Source organism: Scyliorhinus torazame, chromosome 22, assembly GCF_047496885.1.
Source record: "Scyliorhinus torazame isolate Kashiwa2021f chromosome 22, sScyTor2.1, whole genome shotgun sequence".
NCBI classification, from domain to species: Eukaryota; Metazoa; Chordata; class Chondrichthyes; order Carcharhiniformes; family Scyliorhinidae; genus Scyliorhinus; species Scyliorhinus torazame.
The window spans coordinates 105,717,651-105,743,320 of record NC_092728.1 but is presented as its reverse complement, the minus strand read 5'-3'; the positions used below and the strand labels follow the sequence as shown (position 1 = coordinate 105,743,320).

Sequence of the window (25,670 nt, the reverse complement as noted above, 5' to 3'; positions counted from 1 at the left end):
AGATTTGTGCGAGATCCCTCCCCCCCACTCACTCACTCACTCCAGTGAATATAATCCTAACAGACTCAATCTCTTCTCTTACGTCAGTGCCGCCATCCCAGGAATGAGTCTGGTAAACCTTCGCTGCACTCCCTCTCGCGCAAGAACATCCTTCCTCCGATAAGGAGACCAAAACTGCACACAATACCCCAGGTGTGGGCTCATAATTGCAAAGACTCAGAGACTAACCTGCAGAGGGGACAACTGCAAGGAACCTACTGCTCCCAGGCTAGAGCACCACAAGGGATATCCTCATTACCGTTCCCCAAACTGTGGAGACATTACAGCAGCAGAAATGCAGCACGGTAGCATTGTGGATAGCACAATTGCTTCACAGCTCCAGGGGTCCCAGGTTCGATTCCGGCTTGGGTCTCGGTCTGTGCGGAGTCTGCACATCCTCCCCGTGCGTGCGTGGGTTTCCTCCGGGTGCTCCGGTTTCCTCCCACAGTCCAAAGATGTGCAGGTTCGGTGGATTGGCCATGATAAATTGCCCTTCGTGTCCAAAATTGCCCTTAGTGTTGGGTGGGGTTACTGGGTTATGGGGATAGGGTGGAAGTGTTGACCTTGGGTAGGGTGCTCTTTCCAAGAGCCAGTGCAGACTCAATGGGCCGAATGGCCTCCTTCTGCCCTGTAAATTCTATGATCTATGATCTAATTCAGTGTTGTCACAGCACCGGAAGGGCACTTGACGCAGATTTAATGGTAACTTTGCAGCAAGACATCCCTGCTCCTGTACTCAAATCCTTTCACTATGAAGGCCAACGTACCATTTGCCTTCTTTACCCCTGCTGTACCTGCATGCTTCATTTCAGCGACTGGTGTACGAGGACACCCAGGTCTCCTTGCACCTTACTCTAAACCCCACTGTCCCAGTTGGGCGAGTTTTACACAGAACACCGCCATCAGCAGCGAGTGGGGGACTTTCTATGGGGAACCGGGAGGCACTAGCAGGGCCACCTCCACCCAGGGGTAGGTATATCTGCCAACACATGACACTGTACCAGCTACAGACAAGAGGAAGTCTGTGCAGTAGCGACAGTAACAGGAAACAAATGCCTCATCAATAACGTTGCAGTGAATGTGCAACACCCATGCCGAGCTAGCCATTTAGTCCCAGTATTCCCTCTTTCATCATAGCCCTCAAAATATTTCCCTTTCAAATCCTGATCCAATTGCCATTTGAAAAGTTACCATTGAATTTAAAGGTGCTGTGACGACATTGAATTGCAGCCTTTCTGCTGTTGCAGTGTCCCCACAGTTTGGGGACTAGCGCACAAAGAATAGTGAGGATAGCTCTTGTGGTGCTCTGGCCTGGAAGCAGCAGATTCCTGCCAGTTGTAGAAACTCCCGTCTGCAAGGGCGGCACAGTGGTTAGCACTGCTGCCTCACGGCGCCGAGTTTGATCCTGGCCCCGGGTCACTGTCCATGTGGAGTTTGCATATTCCCAGTGTTTGCATGGGTCTCACCCCCAAAATCCAAAAGATGTGCAGGGCAGGTGGATTGGTCACACTAAATTGCCCCTTAATTGGGGGAAAAAAAAAAAAAAAAAAAAAAGAGCGTTGGGTACTCTAAATTTATAAAAGAAAAGAAACTCCTCTCTGCAGGTTAGTTTCTAAGCTTTGCAGTTAACTCTGCCACTAAGGTCAGGACCAAGGCCAGCTGCAGCTGTGTATGAAGTTGCACAAAAAAAAAAAAAGTGGTTCATACCTTCCACACCAAGGAGCAAAATAAGCTTTTAGCTCAGTGATAGCATTACTTCACCCAAGGGAGAAGGTGCAGGAGTTCAAACCCAACCCCCGACAGTCTGCAAGGGAAGACCATATATGCAGCTCGGAGTTGACATCCAGGAGGATTCTCGAAGGGGAGGGGGGATGACACCACCCCCTCATCTTATGGGCTACGGGAGAGCAGACCCCCCATCCCCCATGTTCTACCCCCTCTCCTACCAAAATCAGATAGATGGTATAAATAAATGGTCATGGCCATAGATTGAGCAGTTAGATCACAACTCTTAACTAGCTGTTAACTAGCCGGCAGATTCGTCACGCTGTTCTTTCAGAGAGTGGTGTGAAAATGTGACAACTGCGGCAGGATACAGTCTGGCTGAGAGCTTACTTTTGCTGCAACACAGAAAATCTAGAGAGCCTCAAAGCAATTTTAGAATTTCATTATATTTTTCATAGGAGGTAATTGCCTCACCTGCAGCAACCTCATGTTTATAGTGAAGTCTCCAGCAAGCAGCTGATCCCGAATCAAACTAGAAGAAAAACAGATCGTTGACATTAATGAGCGATAATCACTTAAAGAAAATCTTGCCCTGACGTGCTCTTGATAACACTCAAACTTTTCCTTTGCGGATGTCACTGGCAAGGTCAGCATTGGCTGCCCATCTTAATTGCCCTTGAACTGCACTTCCCGCTGTAATGGAGTTAACCACATTGCCGTGGGTCTGGAGTCACATGTAGTCCAGATTGGGTAAGGACGGCAGATTTCCTTCCCTATAGGAAAGCCACACTACCAGAAGGATGAGGAAGCTTTGGAGAGGGTGCGGAGGAGGTTTACCAGGATGTTGCCTGGTCTGGAGGGTGTTAGCTATGTGGAGAGGCTGAATAGACTCGGACTGTTTTCATTAGAATGACCGAGGTTGAGGGGTGACCTGATAGAGGGCTACAAGATTATGAGGGGTATGGATAGAGTGGATGGACAGGCACTCTTTCCCAGGGTGGAGGGGCAGTCACCAGGGGGCATAGGTTTAAGGTCCGTGGGGCAAAGTTGAGAGGAGATGTGTGAGGCAGGTTTTTTTTACACAGAGGGTGGCGAGTGCCTGGAGCGCGTTGTCAGGGGAGGTTGTGGGAGCAGATACATTAACAGCACTCAAAAGGCATCTTGACAATCACATGGATAGGATGGGTATAGAGGGATACGGCACAAGGTAGAGCCGAGGGTTTTGGCGAAGGTTGGTATGGGGCGGCATGTGGCACAGTGGTTAGCACTGGGACTGCGGCGCTGAGGACCTGGGTTCGAATCCCGGCCCTGGGCCACTGTCCCATGTGGAGTTTGCACATTCTCCCAGTGTTTGCGTGGGTCTCACGCCCACAACCCAAAGATGTGCAGGCTAGGTGGATTGGCCACGCTAAATTGCCCCTTAATTGGAAATAAAAATAATTGGGTACTCTAAATTTATAAAACGGTTGGTATCATGACCGGTACAGGCTTGGAGGGCCGAAGGGCCTGTTCCTGTGCTGTATTGTTCTAAAGGACATTAGTGAACCACATGGATTTTAACGACAATTGACAACGGCTTCATTAGCGCAGAGACTTGGATTTTCTGTTTAATTCCCGAGTTTATTCATTGAATTTAAATTGCACAAGCTGCCCTGGTGGGAATTGAACCCATGTCCCCAGAGCATTAGCCTGGGCCTCTGGATTACTCACCCAGTGACATCAGCACTACACCACTGTCAATTATCCCTTATTAAATAGTTTTGACATAATAAATGTATTCACCACCGGTTCTACAGATTGAAAAGGCCGGGGCTGGGATTCAAAGTAAACTAAATGAATTGAGCAGTTCCAAGCAAACCACAAATATAGGAAGTTTGAACCTTTCAAAGATCGGTCTTTATGCCCAGGACCATTTACACTTTGCTGTCTCCACATTCTACCCTCATTTCATACAGAAAAAGAAATCACTTCAAATATTGTGCGCCAGCTCCTATCACTCCAAGAATGCATCAGCGTTAAGTCTTCCATTGGAATGCAGCTTTAGAACAACACGCACTATTGCATCGGTCACAATTGTGACGAAACATGGAAGGAGAAGGGTCAATTTTGTTGACGCAGCAACAGCTGAGTAAATGAATTGCAGTAGAAAGTCTTAACAGTTGTTGGATCAATTGTGGCTTCATGGTAAGAAGGTGCCAATAAGGAGTCTCAGTAAGAAGTCTTACAACAGCAGGTTAAAATCCAACATGTTTGTTTGGAATCAGGGCAGCACGGCCGCGCAGTGGTTAGCACTGAGGCTACGGCGCGGAGAATCCGGGTTTAAATCCCGGCTCTGGGCCACTGTCCGTGTGGAGTTTGCACATTCTCCCTGTGGGTTGCGCCCCCACAACCCCACGATGTGCAGGGTAGGTGGATTGGCCACGCTAAATAATAATAATAATAATAATAATAATAGCTTATTGTCACAAGTAGGCTTCAATGAAGTTACTGTGAAAAGCCCCTAGTCGCCACATTCCGGCGCCTGTTCGGGGAGGCCGGTACGGGAATTGAACCCGCACTGCTGGCCTTGTTCTGCATTACAAGCCAGCTGTTTAGCCCACTGTGCTAAACCAGCCCCGTAATTGAAAAAAAATAATTGGGTACTCAAATTTAAAAAAAAAAAGAAAAAACGGTTTGTTTGGACTTTAACCTGCTGTTGGAAGACTTCTTACTGTGCCAACCCCAGTCCAACGCGGTCATCTCCACCTCATAATTAGTCTGCAAGAGAAGAATAAGGGAGTTGAGGGGGGTGGGTAGAGAACTCATTGACGTGTCGAGGCTGTGATGCTGGGTTTTTAGCACAATCTCTGAAGTGCATGGTGTATCAGCTGAAGCTGAATCTAATGGATGCCCGACCATGCTCAAATCCACTCTGCCTGGGTGAACCCTTTTCAAAATTGGCCAAATCTAATAAAGATGAAACAATAAAACTTTGGTGTCCAAGGCTAACAAAATGCTTCCATCTTCTTTCGAAAGAGAATCTTTCAGACGTAAAATCCTCAAAAAAAAACCCAATCAGATGTGCAGTTTGAGTCAACACCTGAAAATAACAAATTCTCTGCTGATTATAGAGGAAATACCTTTTAACGGTTTTCAATTAATGGCACCCAACAATATCGGTCCTAATGGGGCAGGTGACATGTGGGACTTGGGATTAAACAGGTCAACCAAGTTGCTGTGCGCAGTTCTGACATAAACTTCTAGAAACACTGTTTTGAAGATCAAATTTGGTCAACTTTTGACTGAATTTAAAGACCTGACTGTCTTCTTGTGGATTCGGGCTGGAACCCCTTCAGCCAAAGAGGAGACATCCTCAGATATATATACACATTTGAAATTCAATGAGTGTCCCAAAAGAGCAAACAGAAACTCATTGACCAGATGGCATTTCCGCAAAACACAAAGACACCAACTGACAAGCCACTAAATGTGACCAATCTCAACCGGTTTGATTGCCACAGGGGGCAAAGAGATTTTGGATCCGTGTAATGGAATACGGGAAGTGACTCAGCATTTTTTGCACAGGTCACATGACAATGGTAGCCGTCTTGCCTTACCTGCAAAAAGGCCCAAGTGGGGCAGGAAGTGGCATAGCCACAGAGAACCACCTTGAAGAAACAGCCATGGCCTCTGTCAATAACCAGGCTGTTTGAAAATGCCAGGTCTGCCGAATCAGAAGGAACCTTCACTCCTCCCTCTAAACCCTGATTCCACAACTAAGCTCATCTGTTAAAGCAAGCTCCAGCAATTCAACAACAGGAGCCGTCACAGCCGCAGAGACGGTCAAACAACTTCAAAAGCTGCACTTCGGACAATGCAACAGCTCAACTTCAAAGATGTAAACGGCGCGTGTTAGTAACTTTCAGGGCGAGAGAGTGAAATGAACTGACCGTTTCCTTGGTTTTGATGCCGAGTTAGTTGTTAAATTGAAGTACTCACTCTAAGGGTACGTACGCTCACACACACACCTACACACATTGTTGACAGACGACCTTGGGAAAATAGCTTTAATGTGCCCATGACACAACACTGATGAATTTGATTAACAGACAGCCCTGGCAGCACTCCCCTCAAACAAACATTGGTCGTCCTCTGGTTAGAAAAGGAAGAACTGCACCTTTTGAAAGATCTTTCACCAACAACCGAAAATCCATGAGGTTTCGGACTTACATCAGCATGGCGCAGCAGACCAGGATGAGGAAATCGAACCTGCCGATGTCTGAAAAGAGGGAATCCCAGATTCGGATGACATCAGGAAGGAGGAACTCCTGGGACAACAATAACGTGAGCCAGCGGAAGGCGAAAAACTGTGGCTTGATGTTCTGCTCTTGCTGAAGCATAAAACGTACAGACGCACATCAGTCACAAGGCACCCAGCCTGAATTATTCAATGAAATAGCAACAGGCAATTCAGCCCATTGGTCCATGCTGTTCCCACCCAACTTAATCTAACACCATTGAGATATCTTCCATTGCCTTTCCCTATATAAACAAATGAAACGCCTCAACGACTCCATAATAATCATCTTTATTATTGTCACAAGTAGACTTCCATTAACACTGCAGTGAAGTTACTGTGAAAAGCCCCTTATCACCACATTCCGGCGCCTGTTCGGGTACAAGGAGGGAGAATTCAGAATGTCCAATTCACCAAACAGCAAGTCTTTCGGGACTTGTGGGAGGAAACCGGAGCACCCGGAGGAAACCCACGCAGACACGGGGAGAACGTGCAGACTCCGCACAGACAGTGACCCAGGCCGGGAATCGAACCTGGGATCCTGGTACTGTGAAGCAACAGTGCTAACCACTGTACTACCGTGCCACCCTATGTGGCAGCAAGCAGCCACACTGATGGAATAAATTCGTCCCGAATCCCTTCCTGGATTAATAACCACCGTACATTCATTTTGTTTAGTTGTGGGCTCCTCCACAAGTGGAGGCATCTTCGCTAACGAAAGAGAAAATGCTGGAAAATCTCAAGCTTTGACAAAGTCATTGGACTCGAAACGTTAGCTCTTTTCTCTCCCTACAGATGCAGCCAGACCTGCTGAGATTTTCCAGCATTTTCTCTTTCATTTCAGATTCCAGCATCTGCAGTAATTTGCTTTTATCCGGCACCTTCTCTATGTCCGCCCCACCCAAATCCTTCAGGTCAGCATTTGAAAACCATTGCACAGTCAACTTGCTCAATTGACTTTTGCACATAAAATATCTAAAATGGTCACCTTCTGCTTCCTTACTCTCACCCATCTCGACCCTTCTTCAGCCCATCTGCTGTTTAAACCCTCACCCATGCTGGTCTCATCTTTAGACTCAACTGCTCCAATGTTCTATTAACCAATCCTTTTTCTTTCCCCCCCCTATGTATAAACTGAACTTCATATAAAACTCTGTTACCTGGATCCTAACTTGTATCAAATTCTATTCCTCTGCTCACTGACCTACAATGATTGCAGTCCTTAAGTAACTTTGTTTGAAAATTCTTATGTTCAAATTCCTCCACGACCTCATCTCTTCCCATCACTAAAGCTCCTCCAGCATCACAGCCCACAGATCTTTGCACCTTTCAATTCTGGTCTATTGTGTCGACCCCAGGTCCTCCCAGTGACTTGTGTCTTCAGCTTTCTTGGCACCCAAACCTAGAATTCCCTCCAAGTGGTTCCTTAAAGACAGCTCTTTGATCAAGCTTATGGTCACCAAACTAATGTTTAATTCTTTGAATCTGTTGGTTGTCAGATTACGTTGTGGTGGAGCACCTTGGGATGGTTTCCTATATTAAAGGCGCTACATAAATGCAAGCTACACCCGAGAGTTGTTACGGACAGTTTAGCCGGTTTAGCTCAGGTGGTCGGACAGCTGGCTTGTGATACAGAGCAAGGCCAAGAGCGCAGGTTCAATCCCCGCGGAGGCTGTCCATGAAGGTCCCACCTTCTCAACCTTGCCTCTCACTCAAGGTGTGGTAACCCTCAGGTTAAATGACCACCAGTCAGCTCTCCCTGGGGGAAGCCTATTGTCATCTGGTATTATGGCGATTTCCCTTTTTTTAAAAAAAACTAACCACTAAGTTAGACAAGGCAGTTTTAGAAGGAATAGGTGGCACAACTATTTTCTATCCTTTATTTACTGTTGTCTCTATTTTTGGGAACACTGGTGTCAATCTTTCCCCAATGTTAAATTTCTCATTCAATTTCCTCATGTTGGTTGCCACGTAATTGCAAATCACTGCCAATAGATGGCTTTGGTGAGACCATATAAGAGCACAGATTTGGTCCCTTTAATTAAGAAAGGACAAATGTGTCAGAAGCAGATCAGACATGGTTCACTTGACTGATGTCTGGGTAGTGGGGAGCGTTATCCTATGGACAAATGATAAACAAGCTGAGCCTCTATCCACCGGGGTTTAGAAGATCGGAGAGGTGATCATATTGGAATCTATATGATCCTGAGGGCACTTGGCAAGATGAATGCTGAGAGGATGTTTCCCCTTGTGGGAGAGTCGTGAACTAGGGGGACAACGTTTAAAAAAGAAAAAGGATCCTTCAAGGTGGCATGGTGGTGCAGTGCTTAGCACTGCTGCCTCATGGCATAGAGGACCTGGGTTCGATCCCTGCTCTGGGTCACTGTCCATGTGGAGTTTGCACATTCTCCCAGTGTCTGCATGGGCCTCACCCCCACAACCCAAAAGATGTGCAGGGTAAGTGGATTGGCCACGCTAAATTGCCCCTCAATTGGAAAAACTAAAAAAGAATGGGTCCTTCATTTAAGACGGAGATGAAAAAGGATTTTTCTCTCGCCGAGTGTTGCGAATATTTGGAACTCCCTCCCCCAAAATCTGTGTTCAATTTGTGATAATTGTCAACAGATTAATGGAGGTTGTATTTTTTTACTGCCTTATAACAAAAACCTGCATTCATATAGCCCCTCCAACATGGCAAGACATTCCAAGCTGTTTCAGGGGACAGGATATCAAGCAAAATCTGACACTGAGCCACATACAGCGAGGTTACAACACTTGGGTCAACAAGATACAACACAGTGGGGGCAGTACGGTAGCACAGTGGTTAGCACTATTGCTTCACAGCTCCAGGATCCCAGGTTCGATTCCCGGCTTGGGTCACTGTCTGTGCAGAGTCTGTACGTACTCCCCGTGTGTGCGTGGGTTTCCTCCGGGTGCTCAGGTTTCCTCCCACAGTCCAAAGATGTGCAGGTTAGGTGGATTGGCCATGCTAAATTGCCTTTAGTGTCCAAAAAAGGTTATGGGGTTACTGGGATAGGGTGGAGGTGTCAGCTCAAGTAGGGTGCTCTTTCCAAGGGCCGGTGCAGACTCCTTGGCCAAGTGGCTTCCTTCTGCACTGTAAATTCTCAGAGATACATTTTAAAGCAGCATCTTAAAGGGGCAGGGAAGGGTTTACGGAGGGAATTCCAGAGCTACGGGCCAAGGCAGCTGAAGGCACACTCGCCAATGACAGAGCCATTAAGATTGGGGATGTGTAAGATCGGAACACAGAATCTGAGAGCTGTGTTGCTGGAGGAGTTTACGGAGAGAGGGAGGCGGCGAGGCCATGGAGAGAACTGAAAACAAGAATGAGAATTTCAGAGTGCTGACAATCTGGGGGTTGGTGAGCTCAAGGGGGTGGGTGGGGGGGGGGGGGGGGGGGGGCGAATGGGCGAGTGGGACTTGCAGCACTCCCCAGTGTTCGACCTCCTTCTGATGCACAGTTCCTTACCAGTTTAAGATAAAGGTCCATGTCTTTCTCCTTCAGTGTTGAATAAACCTTTTCCATTTTATAACTGATCCCGCACTGTGAGTCATCCAGACTCTTTATGAAATTGTCCCTGATTTCTGACATCAGGTTGGTGAAGCAGAAAAAGGTGTCAGCCTCCGCATGCTCTACATAATTCAGAGAAACAAAATATATATTTAGGAAGAGTGATGCTGCTCCTTCCACAACCCCACACATTCCCAACAGAAACAAATGTTCTAAAATATCAAGCACCCCGTCCATATCAACAATGGAATGGGGAAACCGTTAAGATTTACCTCCATGTCAAGGGGAGAGGAAGAGATAAAGTGGGGGAGGGAAGAAGAGAGATGGGGTGGAGGGGAGAAAGAGAAACGCCGGGGGGGGGGGGGGGGGGGCGGGGAGAGGGAGAAAAAGGAAGAAAGTGAATTCTACATCATTCAAGGAGTCTTTTAAAATAAATTTAGAGTACTCAATTCATTTTTTCCAATTAAGCGGCAATTTAGCGTGGCCAATCCACCTACCCTGCACATCTTTGGGTTGTGGGGGGCGAAACCCATGCAAACACGGCGAGAATGTGCAAACTCCACACGGACAGTGACCCAGAGCCAGGATCGAACCTGGGACCTCGGTGCCGTGAGGAAGCAGCGCTAACCACTGCGCCACCGTGGTTAGCACTGAGCTACTGGAGTTGAGAGTTTTTCATTCCATGACACAGGATCTTACCTTTCCACTCAGTGTTAGGGTCTGTCGCAAAGGTATAGTAAACTGGCCCCACAATCTCATTCATGCCCTGAACATAAGCAATCCCCGGATTCAGCTTGGCATAGATGAACAGGATTCTCTCCACCACCTCCCAGTGAGCCTCGCAGCCATTGGGAAGCACTTCATATTCATTGGCTGAGGTAGTTTTGCGAGGGGAAGAAACCTATCATAAAGAGAGAGGAAAATAAGGGAATCAGCGGAAGTGAAAATTCGAATCTGCCGATATATTTCACAAAACAAAAGTGTAGAATAGGTGCATCGCCTGCAAACTCTGACAAAGCAGCAGAAGTCCCAACTAATATCAGACGGAATATTTTTAGACAAATGTGCTCAATGTGAGAATACAGGTACATTTTACATTGTTTTAATACAAATGAAGACGGCTCAGTTTTACGATCTCAGCTGGTGTTACAACTAGACACTGAAGAGCCAGAGTGGAACCAAGCTCGATAGATCCCAACTTTTATTCTTTGTTCAGAGACTCTTTTGTTCAGAGATGTGGATGAACAGTCACAGGACTGCTGATTACCTTTAGCAAAAGAACATTTATTAAACAAGAGAAGACTAAATAGAATACCCCAGTGAGATCTTTAGAGATATACACAGATTTGCAAGGATAACACAAGTCTAATGTTCTCAGTACACAGTCCACGTAAATCAACAGGGTAACGGTGGTCAGATACACCACACTCTGTAACCAAGTGACAAGTGCCACCCAAAACAGTTTGTGGATTTCTCATCAAACCCCCTTATCACACAGTCACTGGTCCCACTGGAATCTGACTGTGTTTCCAAAGCTCCACTGTGGAAGAACACACTTGGAATCTTCTCCCAAACAGCACTTTCTCTCGGGTGCCTTTACCAAGATTCCAATCTCTCCTTTCAGTATTCCCCTGCCTTGGATCGCCCTGTGCATTTAAGCTTCCGCACAATCGGTCAGGCACCCAGCCACGCCAACAGAACACCACTGCTTCACGGGCTGTAATAAGGTGTCATTAAACTTTTGATTTACCTCGATGTCTGGCTTCTCGCCTAGCCAACTTTAAATCCTGTTCTGGCAGCTACTTCTTTAACTCAGAGCATGTTCTCCACTTTTTACCTTAACCTCACCAAATAGGATAGGACCTTGTTCAACTTTCTTTGTTCCTTTAACGTGACTGTGTTCCCGAGACATTCTTTTGTCCCCATTGCCTATTTTTTGGGACATCTGCTCTCCGCAGCTTTATCCTGTATTGAGCTTCGCCTGGCTCCAGCTGACAAACTAAAAAGTTCTTTCTGCCCCAGGGTGGCACCTGGTTGTTAAGCAACAGCCTTTTTCTTTAAACCCTTTTTGCTTTCACACAGTAAACCCTCATGAACATGCAAGCATCTGAACCAAACTGAAGTTATTAACCCATTCAAATACAGAATCACAAAATTAAACTTAACTTAAAAGTTATGCCTTATTTCTAATACACACATAACAAATATTACTTAAAACTCTCTCCATTCCCGAACAACAGTTATGTAAAAATCAATATATGCCAACATAAAAATGTGCAAGATGATGCTTTCTGATCAGAATAATGAGCAGTAAAGGATCAGAGGGGCCTGGAGATACAGATACACAAAATCACTACAGGTAAAGCCACAAAGAGAAAACAAAGTACATTGCTGGAGGGATAAAATTGAAAAGCTCAGAAATTATGTTAAACTTGTTCCGAACCTTGGTTACACCACATGGAGTACCAAGAGGAGAAATTTCTTCTCTCCGCGAATAGTGAATCTGTGGAATGCGTTACCACAGAGAGCTGTAGAGGCTGAGTCGTTATATTCAATGTTGAGATGGACAGATTTTCAATCAGCAAGGGAATCAAGGGTTATGGGGATAAGGCAGGAAAGTGGAGTTGAGGATTATATCAGATCAGTCGTGGTCTAATTGAATGGTGAAGCAGACACAATGGGCTAAATGGACAGCTTCTGTTCCTATGCCTTATGGTGAAGGCACAAATAAGATTTGCACCTAAAAACTGAGAAAATATGTTTAAAAAAAAAAAAAAAAAAAAATTTAGAGCACCCAATTATTTTTTCCCCCAATTCAGGGGCAATTTAGTGTGGCCAATCCACCTAACCTGCACATCTTTTGGGTTGTGGGGGTGAAACCCACACAGACATGGGAAGAATGTGCAAACTCCACACAGACAGTGACCCAGGGCCAGGATTCGAACCCGGGACCTCAGCGCCGCAGTCCCAGTGCTAACCACTGCGCCACATGCCACCCTACTGAGAAAATATGTTTAATGGGAAAGAACGAGAGGCTGTTTTCTATAGAAAAGAGAAGGCGAAGAGATAAGCTGATCGAGTAAAGCCTAACAGTAACTAATAATAATAACCTTTTACTGTCACAAGTATGATGAAGGTACTGTGAAAAACCCCTAGTCGCCACATTCCGGCGCCTGTTCGGGTAAGCTGGTATGGGAATAGAACTCGCGCAGCTGGCCTAGTTCTGCATCACAAACCAGCTGTCTAGCCCACTGAGCTGAACCAGCCTGTAGAACAGGTATACAGGACGAAACAACGAGTGGTGAAGATGTGGCAATAAATCACAGGCAATTTTAATCTACATGTAGATTGGACAAATCAGATTGGCAAAGGTAGCCTGAAAAATGGGTTTGTGGTGGGTTTTGGGGACAATTTCTTAAAACAGCACTTTCTAGAGCCAGATAGCAGATGTTTTACACCTGGCAAAGTACAGCAAAGCAGGGTTAATTAGTGACCTTATAGTAAAGGAGCTTCTAGGTAGCAGTGATCATAACATGGTTGAATTTTGCACTCAGTTTGAGGGAGAGATTTTTTACCTTTCAAAAAGAATCATAAATTAGAGCACCCAATTCTTTTTTCCCCAATTAAGGGGCAATTTAGCATGGCAAATTCACCTACCCAGCACATCTTTTTGGGTTGTGGGGGTGAGACCCACACAGACACTGAGATAATGAGCAAACTCCACACGGCCAGTGACCCGGGGCCATGATTGAACCTGGGTCCTCGGAGCCGTAAGGCAGCAGTGCTAACCACTGTGCTACCCGGTTGCTCAGCTTAAGGGAGGGATAGACGCAAAGTGTCTATTGGATCCATGGGGGGGGGGGTGCAATTGACAAAAATAAACTGGGTAAATAGGTTTAAAGGTAGGACATTAGCGATGCTAATGAAGTATTTCATAACTCTCACCACTAGGAGAAGGGTACACCATCCTCAGCTAAGTTAATTATAATATCAAATTGAAAGAAATAGTGTATAATACTATGAAGATTAGTGATAGGTCAGAAGATTGGACAGATATTAGAAATCAGCAAAGAATGACTAAAATAATTGAGAGGAGAAATTAGAGTACGAGAGTAAGCGAGCTGGAAATAAAAGAGTTTCTCTAAGCATTTAGAAAGGAAAAGGAGTAACTAAAGTGAGTGCAAGTCCCTCACAGGGTGTGGCCAGAAAGTTCACAATAGCAAACAAGGAACTTGCAGAAGCGTTAAGCATATTTGACTGTCTTCATTGGAGAAGATACAAAATTACCAAGAATACTTGAAAATCAAGTGGTAAAAGAGAGGGAGAAACCAGAAATATTCAAGATCACTATGGAAAAAGGTACTGGGAAAACTAGCAGAGCTAAAGGTTGACAGGTCCCTGGGCCTGTTGGACTGCATTCATCGGGTCTTACAAGAAGTGGCGGCACAGACAGCCAATGCCTTTGTCGCGATCATCCAAAATTCCCTAGATTCTGGTGTGTCCCAGGAGACTGAAAAGTCACTAATGGAACTCCTCTATTTAAAAGAAACGGAGGGATGGGGTGGCACGGTGGTTAGCACTGCTGCCTCTTGCTTCCGAGGGCCCGGGTTCGATCCTGGCCCCGGCTTACTGTCCATGTGGAGTTTGCACATTCTCCCCGTGTCTGCGTGGGTCTCACCCCCACAACCCAAAGATGTGCAGGTTAGGTGGATTGGGCATGATAAATTGCCCCTTAATTGGAAAAGAAAAGTAATTAGCTACTCTAAATTTTTTTTTATATACAAAAAGGACTCTCGGCGGCCTGGGGTGACTTCAATGGTCAATCCCATTGACAAATGGTAGGACGAGAATTCTACCACCAGCGAGTGGCGTGGCGCCGAGATACACACGCCTGGGGGACCGGAGAAACCTGACCAGGATATTAAGAAAATCATCACCTAGAGTGTCAACAAGGTTTTGTGGAAATAAAATGGGTGTTTGATTAGTTTATTAGAATTCTTCAAGGAAGTAACAAGGTGGAAAGCGGGGACCTGCAGATGTGCTGTACCTGGTTTAATAAGATGCCACACGAACAACCATTCAGCCCCTCGAGCCTATCCCTCCTTTTAATGAGATCATGGCTGATCTGTGGCCTAACCCCATATACCTGCCTTTGGCCCGTACCCCTCAATATCTTTGTTTAACAAAAAATCCAGCTTGGATTTAAATTTAACAATTGTTCTCTCGTTTGTGGGAGAGTTCCAAACCTAAAACCTCTACTATCCTTTGAGGGAAGAAGTGCTTCCAAACATCTTTTTTTAAGACTATGCTCCCTAGTTTTAATCTCCAACCAGTTGAAATAGTTCCATCTTCATCCATCCAGTCATTCCTTGTTAATATCGTAAACACTCAGATCACCACTTAACCTTCTAAATTCGAGGGAAAACAGGCCTAATTTGTATAATCTCTCCTCAGAACTTAACCACCGTAGTCCACATATCATAGAACATACAGTGCAGGAGGCCATTCGGCCCATCGAGTCAGAACCGACCCACTTAAGCACTCACTTCCACCCTATCCCCGTAACCCAATAACCCCATCTCCCCTTTTTGGTCACTAAGGGCAATTTATCATGGCCAATCCACCTAACCCGCACGTCTTTGGACTGTGGGAGGAAACCGGAGCACCCGGAGGAAACCCACGCAGACACGGGGAGAACGTGCAGACTTCCCACAGACAGTGACTCAGCGGGGAATCGAAACTGGGACCCTGGTGCTGTGAGGCCACAGTGCTAACCACTGTGCTACCGTGCTGCCCACAAAGCACCATATCATTTTTGTAAACCTATGCTGCACTCCCTCAAAGGCCAAAATATCCTTCCCAAGTTGTGGTGCCCAGAATTGCTTGCAGTACAAATGGAGTTTATATAGCTGCAGCATATCCCTGTGTCTTTATATTCCAACCTTCTAGATATAAAGGCTAGCATTCCAGAAGCCTTTTTGATTATTTTTCTGCACTAGTTCGTGGTATTAAGTATCTATGCACATGAACTCCCAAGTCTCTTTGGACATCCACTGTGCCTAACCTCTTCCCAATTAGAAAGTGCCCTGCTCTATCTTATTTTGGTCCAAAATGGATAACCTCACACTTGCTTACTTTTAATTCCATCTGCCACAATTTTGTCCATTCACCTAGTCTGTCAATATCTCCTTGTAATTTTATTCTATCATTCAGGCGGTCTACAATGCCACCTAACTTTGTATCAGCAGCAAATTTGGATATATGACTTTCTATGCCATTGCCCAAGTCATTAATGAATAATGGGAATAATTTTTTAAAACATTTTTGAATTTACAGTACCCAATTCATTTTTTCCAATGAAGGGGCAATTTAGCGTGGCCAATCCACCTACCCTGCACATCTTTGGGATGTGGGGGTGAAACCCAAGCAAACACAGGGAGAATGTGCAAACTCTCCATGGACAGTGACCCGGGGCCGGGATCGAACATGGGACTTCAGTGCAGTGAGGCAGCAGTGCTAACCACTGTGCCACCATGCTACCGCATAATCTGAATAATTGAGGCCCCAACACAGATGTGGTACACCACTAGTTAGTCCTGCCAATTAGAGTATTTACCCATTACCCCCACTCTGTCGCCTGCCACTCAGCTCAACATGGACAGAGGATTGGTTAGCTAACAGGAAGCAGAAAGTAGGGATAAATGGGCCATTGTTGGGTTGACAAGCTGTTACTAGCAGAGTGCTGACGCCACAACAATTTCCAATCTGGGATAAAGGGACCGAACGTATCGTTGCTGTATTTGCTGATGACACCATGATAGATAGGAACGCAAGTTGCTGAGAGCAGTCAGAGAGTCTATAAAAGGGTGACAGATAGACGAGGAGAGTAGGCAAAGATTTAGCAGATGTAGTGTGGTGTGGCAAAACGTGAACCAGTTCACTTCGTCAGGAAGAATAGTAACGCAGCATATTATTTGAATGGAGACACTGTTTCAGTGTAACTAAAGCGGGCAGTATTGGTTTAAACTGCCCGCTGGCAGGTCTTAGCTTTTACTTTTGTGATCATTGGCACAAGATTGGAGAAGGATGAAACTTTAGAAAATGAACAGGGGATGAAGAAGATTGAAGACGCTATGGTTGGGTGTGTTCAGCAATCGGTTTGATAACCCAAGGGCCAGAAAATGCCCAGCAAGGTTAAACTCAGTAAGAATTGGTCACGGTAAACATGGTTAAATGCCACGCAGACATATCGTTACCATTCCGTTATTAAAGTTATCGGGATTACCCCACACTGAAGACCTTACATTTGTAACGCCGCTCCGATTGTGTGCAACCGTCTGAGACTTCAAGGTGGTCTGCTCTACCCGCCTGCGAAGCGTTTCAAACTCGTTCTGGGGGTCCATGATCAGAAGGCATGGGTAGTCAGTGGGTCGCTGGAAAAATGCCATGTCTGGGTATAGTCGTCTAGAAGAGAGAAACAAGTTGGGGTTGGATGTAGGGGCAGTTTCACAGAACACCCATTTTCAACTCTATCCCCACCTTATTTGGGCTCGTTTTCCACCTTCCCCTGCATGCACACCACACGGGATTCCCCGGACAACCAGGGGTTTGGCGTTTAGTCCCGCAGAGCTGCAATCCTCAACTGGAATTTCTTTCAAGCGCTTCAGCAAGTTGGAATCTTTCAAACTCACTCCAAGAAGGTGTTTTTCGCAGCACGAAAGAAAAAGATTTCAACCACCCAAAACCGAGTGAATGACTGTGTCTATAGGTTTGGGACTGGCAGCAAGAAAGATGTAAGCAATCAGACATGAAGAATTATCACACAAGGAATACACAGCGTATTATAGGAAAGGTTTATGCAGCTATGAAGCAAGTGCAGGAGTGGAATTAGTTAGACAGCTCATACAACACAGATACAATGAGCCCAATAAAGGTCCAACACCATTACTTTCTCAGGGCAACTAGGGAACAGAGGATTAAAAATAAGGACAAATTTTGAAAGCAACCATCTCACCAATTTTACAGCCCTTTCCCCAAATGTTGATTGAGAACCGTTGATATAGCAGAGGAGGCAATTAAGTTTCTCTTCCTCACCCTCCTCAAAGCCAGTCCTCAGAGGAAGCAGCTTTGGTGTAGGTGAAGGGCACAGACTCTGCCTGCAATCTTCCTGTGTGCAGACGTGGAGGGGAGGCGAGAGGGTGTTTCAAAATAATCGCAATGAGTTGCTTAAGCTTCATGGCTCAGCTGGAGCTTTCATGCATTGGAGTTGGAAGGATCGGGAATTGAATACCCACGCCAAGAGCCAATCATTCAGGGAGTGTAAGAGGGGTGTGCCCTTAGAATGAGACATTAATCCAAGACCAAATCGGCTTCCTTGAATGGACAGAAAGTAACCCATGGTTCCGCTATAAAGAACAGGCACTCGACAGAATCACCAGTGGGAAATGGCAAAGTGGTTAGCACTGCTGCCTCATAGTACCAGGGACCCGGGTTCAATTCCGGCCACGGGTCACTGTCTGTGTGGAGTTTCCACATTCTCCCCAGTGTCTGCGCGGGTTTCCTCAGAGTGCTCCGGTTTCCTCCCACAGTCCAAAAGATGTGCAGGTTCGGTGGATTGGTCATGATAAAATTGCCCTTAGCGTCCAGGTATGTACAGGATAGGGTCAGGGAGTGGGCATTCTTTTGGAGGGTTGGTGCAGACTTGATGGGCCGAATGGCCCGTGCAGCACTGCAGGGATTCTATGAAGTGCGGATTCACTAGGTGTTAAATTATAAAGACGGGTTGCATATTTTTGGCCTACATTCTGAAGGGGAAGCGGATCTAATTAAGATGTTTAGAATGTTTAAAGGATTCAAAGGGTTGATTGTAGAGGAACTATTTTTTCTGGTCGAGAAGGGGGGGTGGGGGTGGGGGTTGAAATCAAGAATGAGGGAGACGCGAGATGTGATCTTAAAAATTAGAGCTGGACCATTGAGAAGGGAAACTCGGAAACACTTCCACATGAATAAAAAAATTTAATTCTCTCCCCGTTACGATCCTAGACCAGACCCCAACAGTGCATCGAAACCCCGATATTTTAGTTCATCTTAAGACGGTGCGGAAAGAATGGATTTGCTGCAGGAGTGATTGCATGAAGAAAAAAAAAACGGCTTTGGTGTTTCAAAGACAAAACCTTATTATAAATACAATATTAAACTTTTAACTTCTCACCCGAAAAAGAACTTAGTTACCTCTTAACACAACTTACAATTTCCCATTAAACAACAAGAAACACAGGGCAGCACGGTGGCGCAGTGGATTAGCCCTCCTGCCTCACGGCGCCGAGGTCCCAGGTTCGATCCCCGCTCTGGGTCACTGTCCGTGTGGAGTTTGCACATTCTCCCAGTGTCTGCGTGGGTTCCGCCCCCACAACCCAAAGATGTGCAGGATAGGTGGATTGGCCACGCTAAATCCTCCCCGTGTGTGCGTGGGTTTCCTCCGGGTGCTCCGATTTCCTCCCACAGTCCAAAGATGTGCAGGTTAGGTGGATTGGCCATGATAAATTGCCCTTAGTGTCCAAAATTGCCCTTAGTGTTGTGTGGGGTTACTGGGTTATGGGGATAGGGTGGAGGTGTTGACCTTGGGTAGGGTGCTCTTTCCAAGAGCCGGTGCAGACTCGATGGGCTGAATGGCCTCCTTCTGTAAATTCTATGATGATAAATTGCCCCTTAATTAGAAAAAATTAATTGGGTACTCTGAAACATTAAAAAAACCAAGAAACACAGCTCTTAATCCATCTTTAAAATTTTTTTTATTTTTTTATTTTTTATATATATATATATATATATATATATATATATAGATAGAGTACCCAATTCATTTTTTCCAATTAAGGGGCAATTTGGATTTGTTTATGGTCACGTGTACCGAGGTACAGTGAAAAGTATTTTTCCGTGAGCAGCTCAACAGATCATTGAGTACATGGGAAGAAAAGAAAATACATAATAGGGCAACACAACATATACAATGTAACTACATAAGCACCGGCATCGGATGAAGCATACAGGGTGTAGTGTTTTAAAAAAATATATATTTAATTCAAATTTTTTCCGGTCAAACAAAACAATACAAAGGTTTACCTTTTTACAACAATAAAACTATAAATATATATATATATATATATATATATAAAAAACAGTGACCGTTTTAACAAACAAATAAATAAATAATATATAAACTAAATGGCAACTGCCATAACAAAAATAATAACTCTCCAGAGATAAAATCAAACAACCCAATATACATAACCAAGTACAAATATCTATACAAAAACACCCCGGAGGACCTGCCCGAGCCCCCCCCCCCCCCCCCCCCCCCCGGGTTGCTGCTGTTGCCTTCCCATTTCCTTTATCGTTCTGCGAGGTAGTCAATGAACGGTTGCCACCGGCTGGTGAACCATTGAGCCGAACCCCTTAGTGCAAACTTTATCCTTTCTAGTTTTATAAACCCTGCCATGTCATTTATCAAGGTCTCCATGCCCGGGGGTTTAGCTTCCTTCCACACAAGCAATATCCTTCGCCGGGCTACTAGAGACGCAAAGGCCAAGACATCAGCCTCTTTCGCCTCCTGCACTCCCGGCTCTTCTGCAACCCCAAATATAGCCAACCCCCAGCCTGGCTCGACCCGGACACCCACCACCTTCGAAAGCACCTTTGCCCCCCCCCCCCACAGAACCCCTGCAGTGCCGGGCATGACCAAAACATGTGGGTGTGGTTTGCTGGGCTTCTCGAGCATCTCCCACACCTATCCTCTACCCCGAAAAATTTACTGAGCCTTGCTCCGGTCATATGCGCCCTGTGCAAAACCTTGAACTGTATCAGGCTTAGCCTGGCGCACGAGGACGACGAGTTTACCCTACGTAGGGCATCAGCCCACCGCCCCTCCTCAATCTCTTCCCCCAGCTCTTCTTCCCATTTCCCCTTCAGCTCATCCACCATTATCTCCCCCTCATCCCTCATTTCCCTGTATATATCAGACACCCTACCATCCCCCACCCATGTCCTTGAGATCACTCTGTCTTAAATCTCCTGCGTCGGGAGCTGCGGGAATTCCCTCACCTGTTGCCTCGCAAATGCCCTCAGTTGCATGTACCGAAATGCATTCCCTTGGGGCAACCCATATTTTTCCATCAGCGCTCCCAGACTCGCAAACGTCCCGTCTACGAACAGATCTCTCAGTTGCACAACCCCAGCTCTCTGCCATGCTCCAAATCCCCCATCTATTCTCCCCGGGACAAACCTATGATTATTTCTTATCGGGGACCGCACCGAGGCTCCCGTCCTTCCCCTATGTCGTCTCCACTGCCCCCAAATTTTTAGCGTTGCCACCACCACCACTGGACTTGTGGTGTATTTCTTCGGGGAGAACGGCAACGGCGCCGTCACCGGTGCTTGTAAGCTGGTTCCTTTGCAGGACACCATCTCCAATCTCTTCCACGCCGCTCCCTCCCCTGACACACCATTGAGACATTGGCGGCCCAGTAGTATTCACTTAGGCTTGGTAGTGCCAGCCCCCCCTATCCCTGCTACGCTGCAAGAACCCCCTCCTCACTCTCGGAGTCTTCCCGGCCCACACAAAACTCATGACACTTTTCTCAATTTTCTTGAAAAAAGCCTTCGTGACCATCACCGGAAGGCACTGAAACACAAAAAGGAATCTCGGGAGGACTACCATTTTGACCGCCTGCACCCTACCCACCAGTGACAGGGGCACCATGTCCCATCTCTTAAAATCCTCCTCTATCTGTTCCACCAATCTTGTTAAATTAAGCCTATGTCAGGTTCCCCAACTCCTGGCTATCTGAATCCCTAAGTACCTGAAATCTCTTATTACCTTCCTCAGCGGTAAATCATCTATTCCCCTGCTCTGCTCCCCCGGATGCACCACAAACAACTCACTCTTACCCATATTCAATTTGTACCCGAAAATTCCCCAAACGCCCCGAGTGTCTGCATTATCTCAGGCATCCCCTCCACTGGGTCCGCAACATACAGCAATAAATCATCTGCATACAAAGATGCCCGGTGTAGTTCTCCTCCCCAGAGTACTCCCTTCCACTTCCTGGAGCCCCTCAGTGCTATGGCCAGGGGCTCAATCGCCAATGCAAACAGTAACGGAGACAGGGGACACCCCTGCCTCGGCCCTCTATGAAGACAGAAGTAGTCAGACCTCTGCCTGTTCGTGATCACACTCGCAACCGGGGCCCTGTACAGCAGCTGTACCCATCCAATAAACCCTTCTCCAAAACCAAATCTCCTCAGCACCTCCCACAGATAATCCCACTCCACTCTGTTGAATGCTTTCTCGGCGTCCATCGCCACCACTATCTCCGCCTCCCCCTCTGGTGGGGGCATCATCATTACCCCTAGCAGCCTCCGTATGTTCGTGTTCAGCTGTCTCCCCTTAACGAACGCAGTTTGATCCTCGTGGACCACCCCCGGGACACAGTCCTCTATCCTCGTCACCATCACCTTGGCCAGGAGCTTAGCATCTACATTTAAAAGGGAAATGGGCCTGTAGGACCCACACTGCAGCGGGTCTTTATCCTTCTCCAAAAGGAGCGATATCGTCGCCTCCGACATAGTCGGGGGCAACTGCCCCCTTTCCCTGGCCTCATTAAAGGTTCTCGTCAAAAGCGGGGCCAGTAGGTCCATATATCTCCTATAAAATTCCACCGGGAATCCGTCCGGTCCCGGGGCCTTCCCCACTTGCCTGCTCCCAATCCCTTTTACCACCTCCTCCATTTCAATCTGTGCTCCCAGTCCCACCCTCTCCTGCTCCTCCACCTTCGGGAATTCCAGCTGATCCAGGAAACACCTCATTCCCGCCTTCCCTTCCGGGGGCTGAGCCTTATATAACCTCTCATAGAATGCCGCTCCCCGTTCCATCTCTCCCTCCTCATCTCTCACCCCACCTATCTCCCTCGCTGCTCCCCTCTTCCTCAATTGGTGGGCCAGTAGCCGACTCGCCTTCTCTCCATACTCATATTGTACACCCTGTGCCCTCCTCCACTGTGCCTCTGCCTTACCCGTGGTCAGCAGGTCAAACTCCACATGTAACCTTGGTCTTTCCCTGTACAGTCCCTCCTCCGGTGTCTCTGCATATTGCCTGTCCACCCTCAAGTTCTTTCAACAATCGCTCCCTTTCTTTACCCTCTTGCTTCCCTTTATGTGCCCTTATGGATATCAGTTCCCCTCTGACCACCGCCTTCAACGCCTCCCAGACCACTCCCACCTGAACCTCCCACTGTCATTAAGCTCCAAGTACCTTTCAATACACCCCCTCACCCTTAAACATATCCCCTCATCCGCCAATAAGCCCATATCCATTCGCCAGAGTAGGTGCTGTTCTTTTTCCTCTCCTACCTCCAGGTCTACCCAATGTGGAGCGTGGTCCGAAATGGCTATGGCCGTATATTCCGTCCCTGTCACCTTCGGAATCAGTGCCCTTCCCAAGACAAAAAAGTCTATCCGTGAGTATACTTTGTGAACATGGGAGAAAAATGAAAACTCCTTACTCCTATGCCTACTAAATCTCCATGGGTCTACCCCTCCCATCTGCTCCATGAAGTCCTTGAGCACCTTGGCCGCTGCCGGCCTCCTCCCGGTCCTGGACCTCGACCGGTCCAGCCCTGGATCAAGCACCGTATTTAAGTCTCCCCCCATTACCAACTTTCCCGCCTCCAGGTCCGGGATACGTCCCAACATACGCCTCATAAAATTTGCATCATCCCAGTTCGGGGCGTATACGTTCACCAGAACCACCGCCTCCCCTTGCAATCTGCCACTCACCATCACGTATCTACCCCCACTGTCCGCCACTATGGTCTTTGCCTCAAACAGTACCCGTTTCCCCACTAAGATAGCCACCCCCCTATTCTTCGCATCTAAACCCGAATGAAACACCTGTCCCACCCATTCTTTACGTAGTCTGACCTGGTCTATCAGTTTCAGATGCGTCTCCTGCAACATAACCACATCTGCCTTTAATTTCTTTAGGTGTGCGAGTACCCGTGCCCTTTTAATCGGCCCGTTCAGCCCTCTCACGTTCCACGTGATCAGCCGGGTTGGGGGGCTCTTTACCCCCCCCTTGTCGATTAGCCATCCCCTTTTTTAACCCAGCTCCTCACCCGGTTCCCACGTACCCGTATATCCCCCCGACGGTGCCCTCCCGCCTCGACCACCCAATCCCATAACAGCTCGCCCTTCTCCTTAGCAGCAGCAACCCAGTTAACCCCCCCCGCCCCCGCTAGATCCCCCTCTAGCGTAGTTGCACCCCCCATGTTGCTCCCATAAGTCAGCAACCTCTGGCTGACCTCGGCTTCCCCCCTTATCCTCGGCTCCCACTGTGCGAGGCCCCCTCCTTCCTGCGTCCCTGTTCCCGCCATAATTACCATAGCGCGGGAACAAAGCCCGCGTTTCCCACTTGGCCCCGCCCCTAATGGCCGGCGCCCACAGTTCCTCATGCTCCCCTCCCCCCCCCAACATGGGCAAGAGAGAAAAGTTACAGGATCACAAAATTAACAAATTGAAAAATCATCCCCCGGTCCCCTGTAATCACACCACTTTGTCCCAAAAGCTCTTTCTCTCGCCAGCCTATTCCAGCTTCTCGTCCACAATGAATGTCCACGCCTCTTCTGCCGTCTCAAAGTAGTGGTGCTTCCCTTGGTGTGTGACCCACAATCTCGCCGGTTGCAACATTCCAAACTGGACCTTCTTTTTGTGAAGCACCGCCTTAGCCCGATTGAAACTTGCCCTCCTTCTCGCCACCTCCGCACTCCAATCTTGGAATACGAGGATCACCGCATTCTCCCACCTACAGCTCCGAGTTTTCTTCGCCCATCTGAGAACCGTCTCTCTGTCATTGTAGCGGAGAAACCTCACCACTATAGCTCGAGGTATTTCTCCAGCCTTTGGTCTTCGCGGCAGAACTCGATAAGCTCCCTCCACCTCCAAAGGGCCCGTCGGGGCCTCCGATCCCATTAGCGAGTGAAGCATCGTGCTCACATATGTCCCGACGTCCGCCCCTTCTGCGCCTTCGGGAAGACCCAGGACTCTAAATTCTTCCTCCTTGAGTTATTCTCCAGCACTTCCAACCTCTCCACACACCTTTTATGCTGTGCCTCGTGCGTTTCTGCCTTCACCACCAGGCCCTGTATTTCATCTTCGTTTTCAGCAGTCTTTGCCTTCACGACCCGAAGCTCCAGCTCTTGGGTCCTCTGCTCCTCTTTTAGTCCTTCAATCGCCCTCAATATCAGGGCCAACAGCTCCTTCTTCAACTCCTTCTTCAGCTCTTCCACACAGCGCCGCAGGAACTCTTGCTGCTCCGGGCCCCATAGCAAACGGCCACCTTCCGACGCCATCTTGCTTTGAGCTTCCCTTCCTTGCCGCTGCTCCAGAGGATCCTCCGCAATCCGGCCGCTATCCTCTCCCTTTTCCATGCGTGTCCGGGGGGATTCCCTTCTGGTTTACCACACAGTGTTTTTGCCGTTTAAATTGCCGTTGGGGCTCCGATTAAGAGCCCAAAGGTCCGTTCCAACGGGAGCTGCCGAAACGTGCGACTCAGCTGGTCATTGCCGCACCCGGAAGTCACAGGGTGTAGTGTTAATGAGGTCAGTCCATAAGAGGGTCATTTAGGAGTCTGATGACAGTGGGGAAGAAGCTGTTTTTGAGTCTGTTCGTGCGTGTTCTCAGACTTCTGTATCTCCTGCCCAATGGAAGAAGTTGGAAGAGTGAGTAAGCCGGGTGGGAGGGATCTTTGATTATGCTGCCCGCTTTCCCCAGGCAGCGGGAGGTGTAGATGGAGTCAATGGATAGGAGGCAGGTTTGTCTGATGGACTGGGCGGTGTTCACGACTCTGAAGTTTCTTGCAGTCCTGGGCCGAGCAGTTGCCATACCAGGCGGTGATGCAGCCCGATAGGATGCGTGTTCAATTTAGCGTGTTCAATCCACCTACCCTGCACATCTTTGGGTTGTGGGGGCGAAACCCACACAGACACAGGGAGAATGTGCAAACTCCACACGGACAGTGACCCAGAGCTGGGATCTAACCTGGGACCT

The 25,670-nt window shown here is 47.4% G+C and overlaps 1 protein-coding gene across 1 annotated transcript in view; it reads right to left on the bottom strand.

Annotated features, from left to right (window-relative positions):
- tbc1d13 (TBC1 domain family, member 13) overlaps positions 1 to 25,670 on the bottom strand; it is a 61,289-nt gene that overhangs the window by 22,933 nt on the left and 12,686 nt on the right. Inside the window, exons 5-9 of the mRNA XM_072488846.1 lie at positions 16,877 to 17,036; positions 10,272 to 10,473; positions 9,531 to 9,694; positions 5,974 to 6,134; positions 2,239 to 2,296 (exon numbers count right to left, since the gene is read on the bottom strand). Of these exons, the coding sequence (XP_072344947.1) occupies positions 2,239 to 2,296; positions 5,974 to 6,134; positions 9,531 to 9,694; positions 10,272 to 10,473; positions 16,877 to 17,036 (745 nt within the window). The remainder of the gene's footprint in view (positions 1 to 2,238; positions 2,297 to 5,973; positions 6,135 to 9,530; positions 9,695 to 10,271; positions 10,474 to 16,876; positions 17,037 to 25,670) is intronic.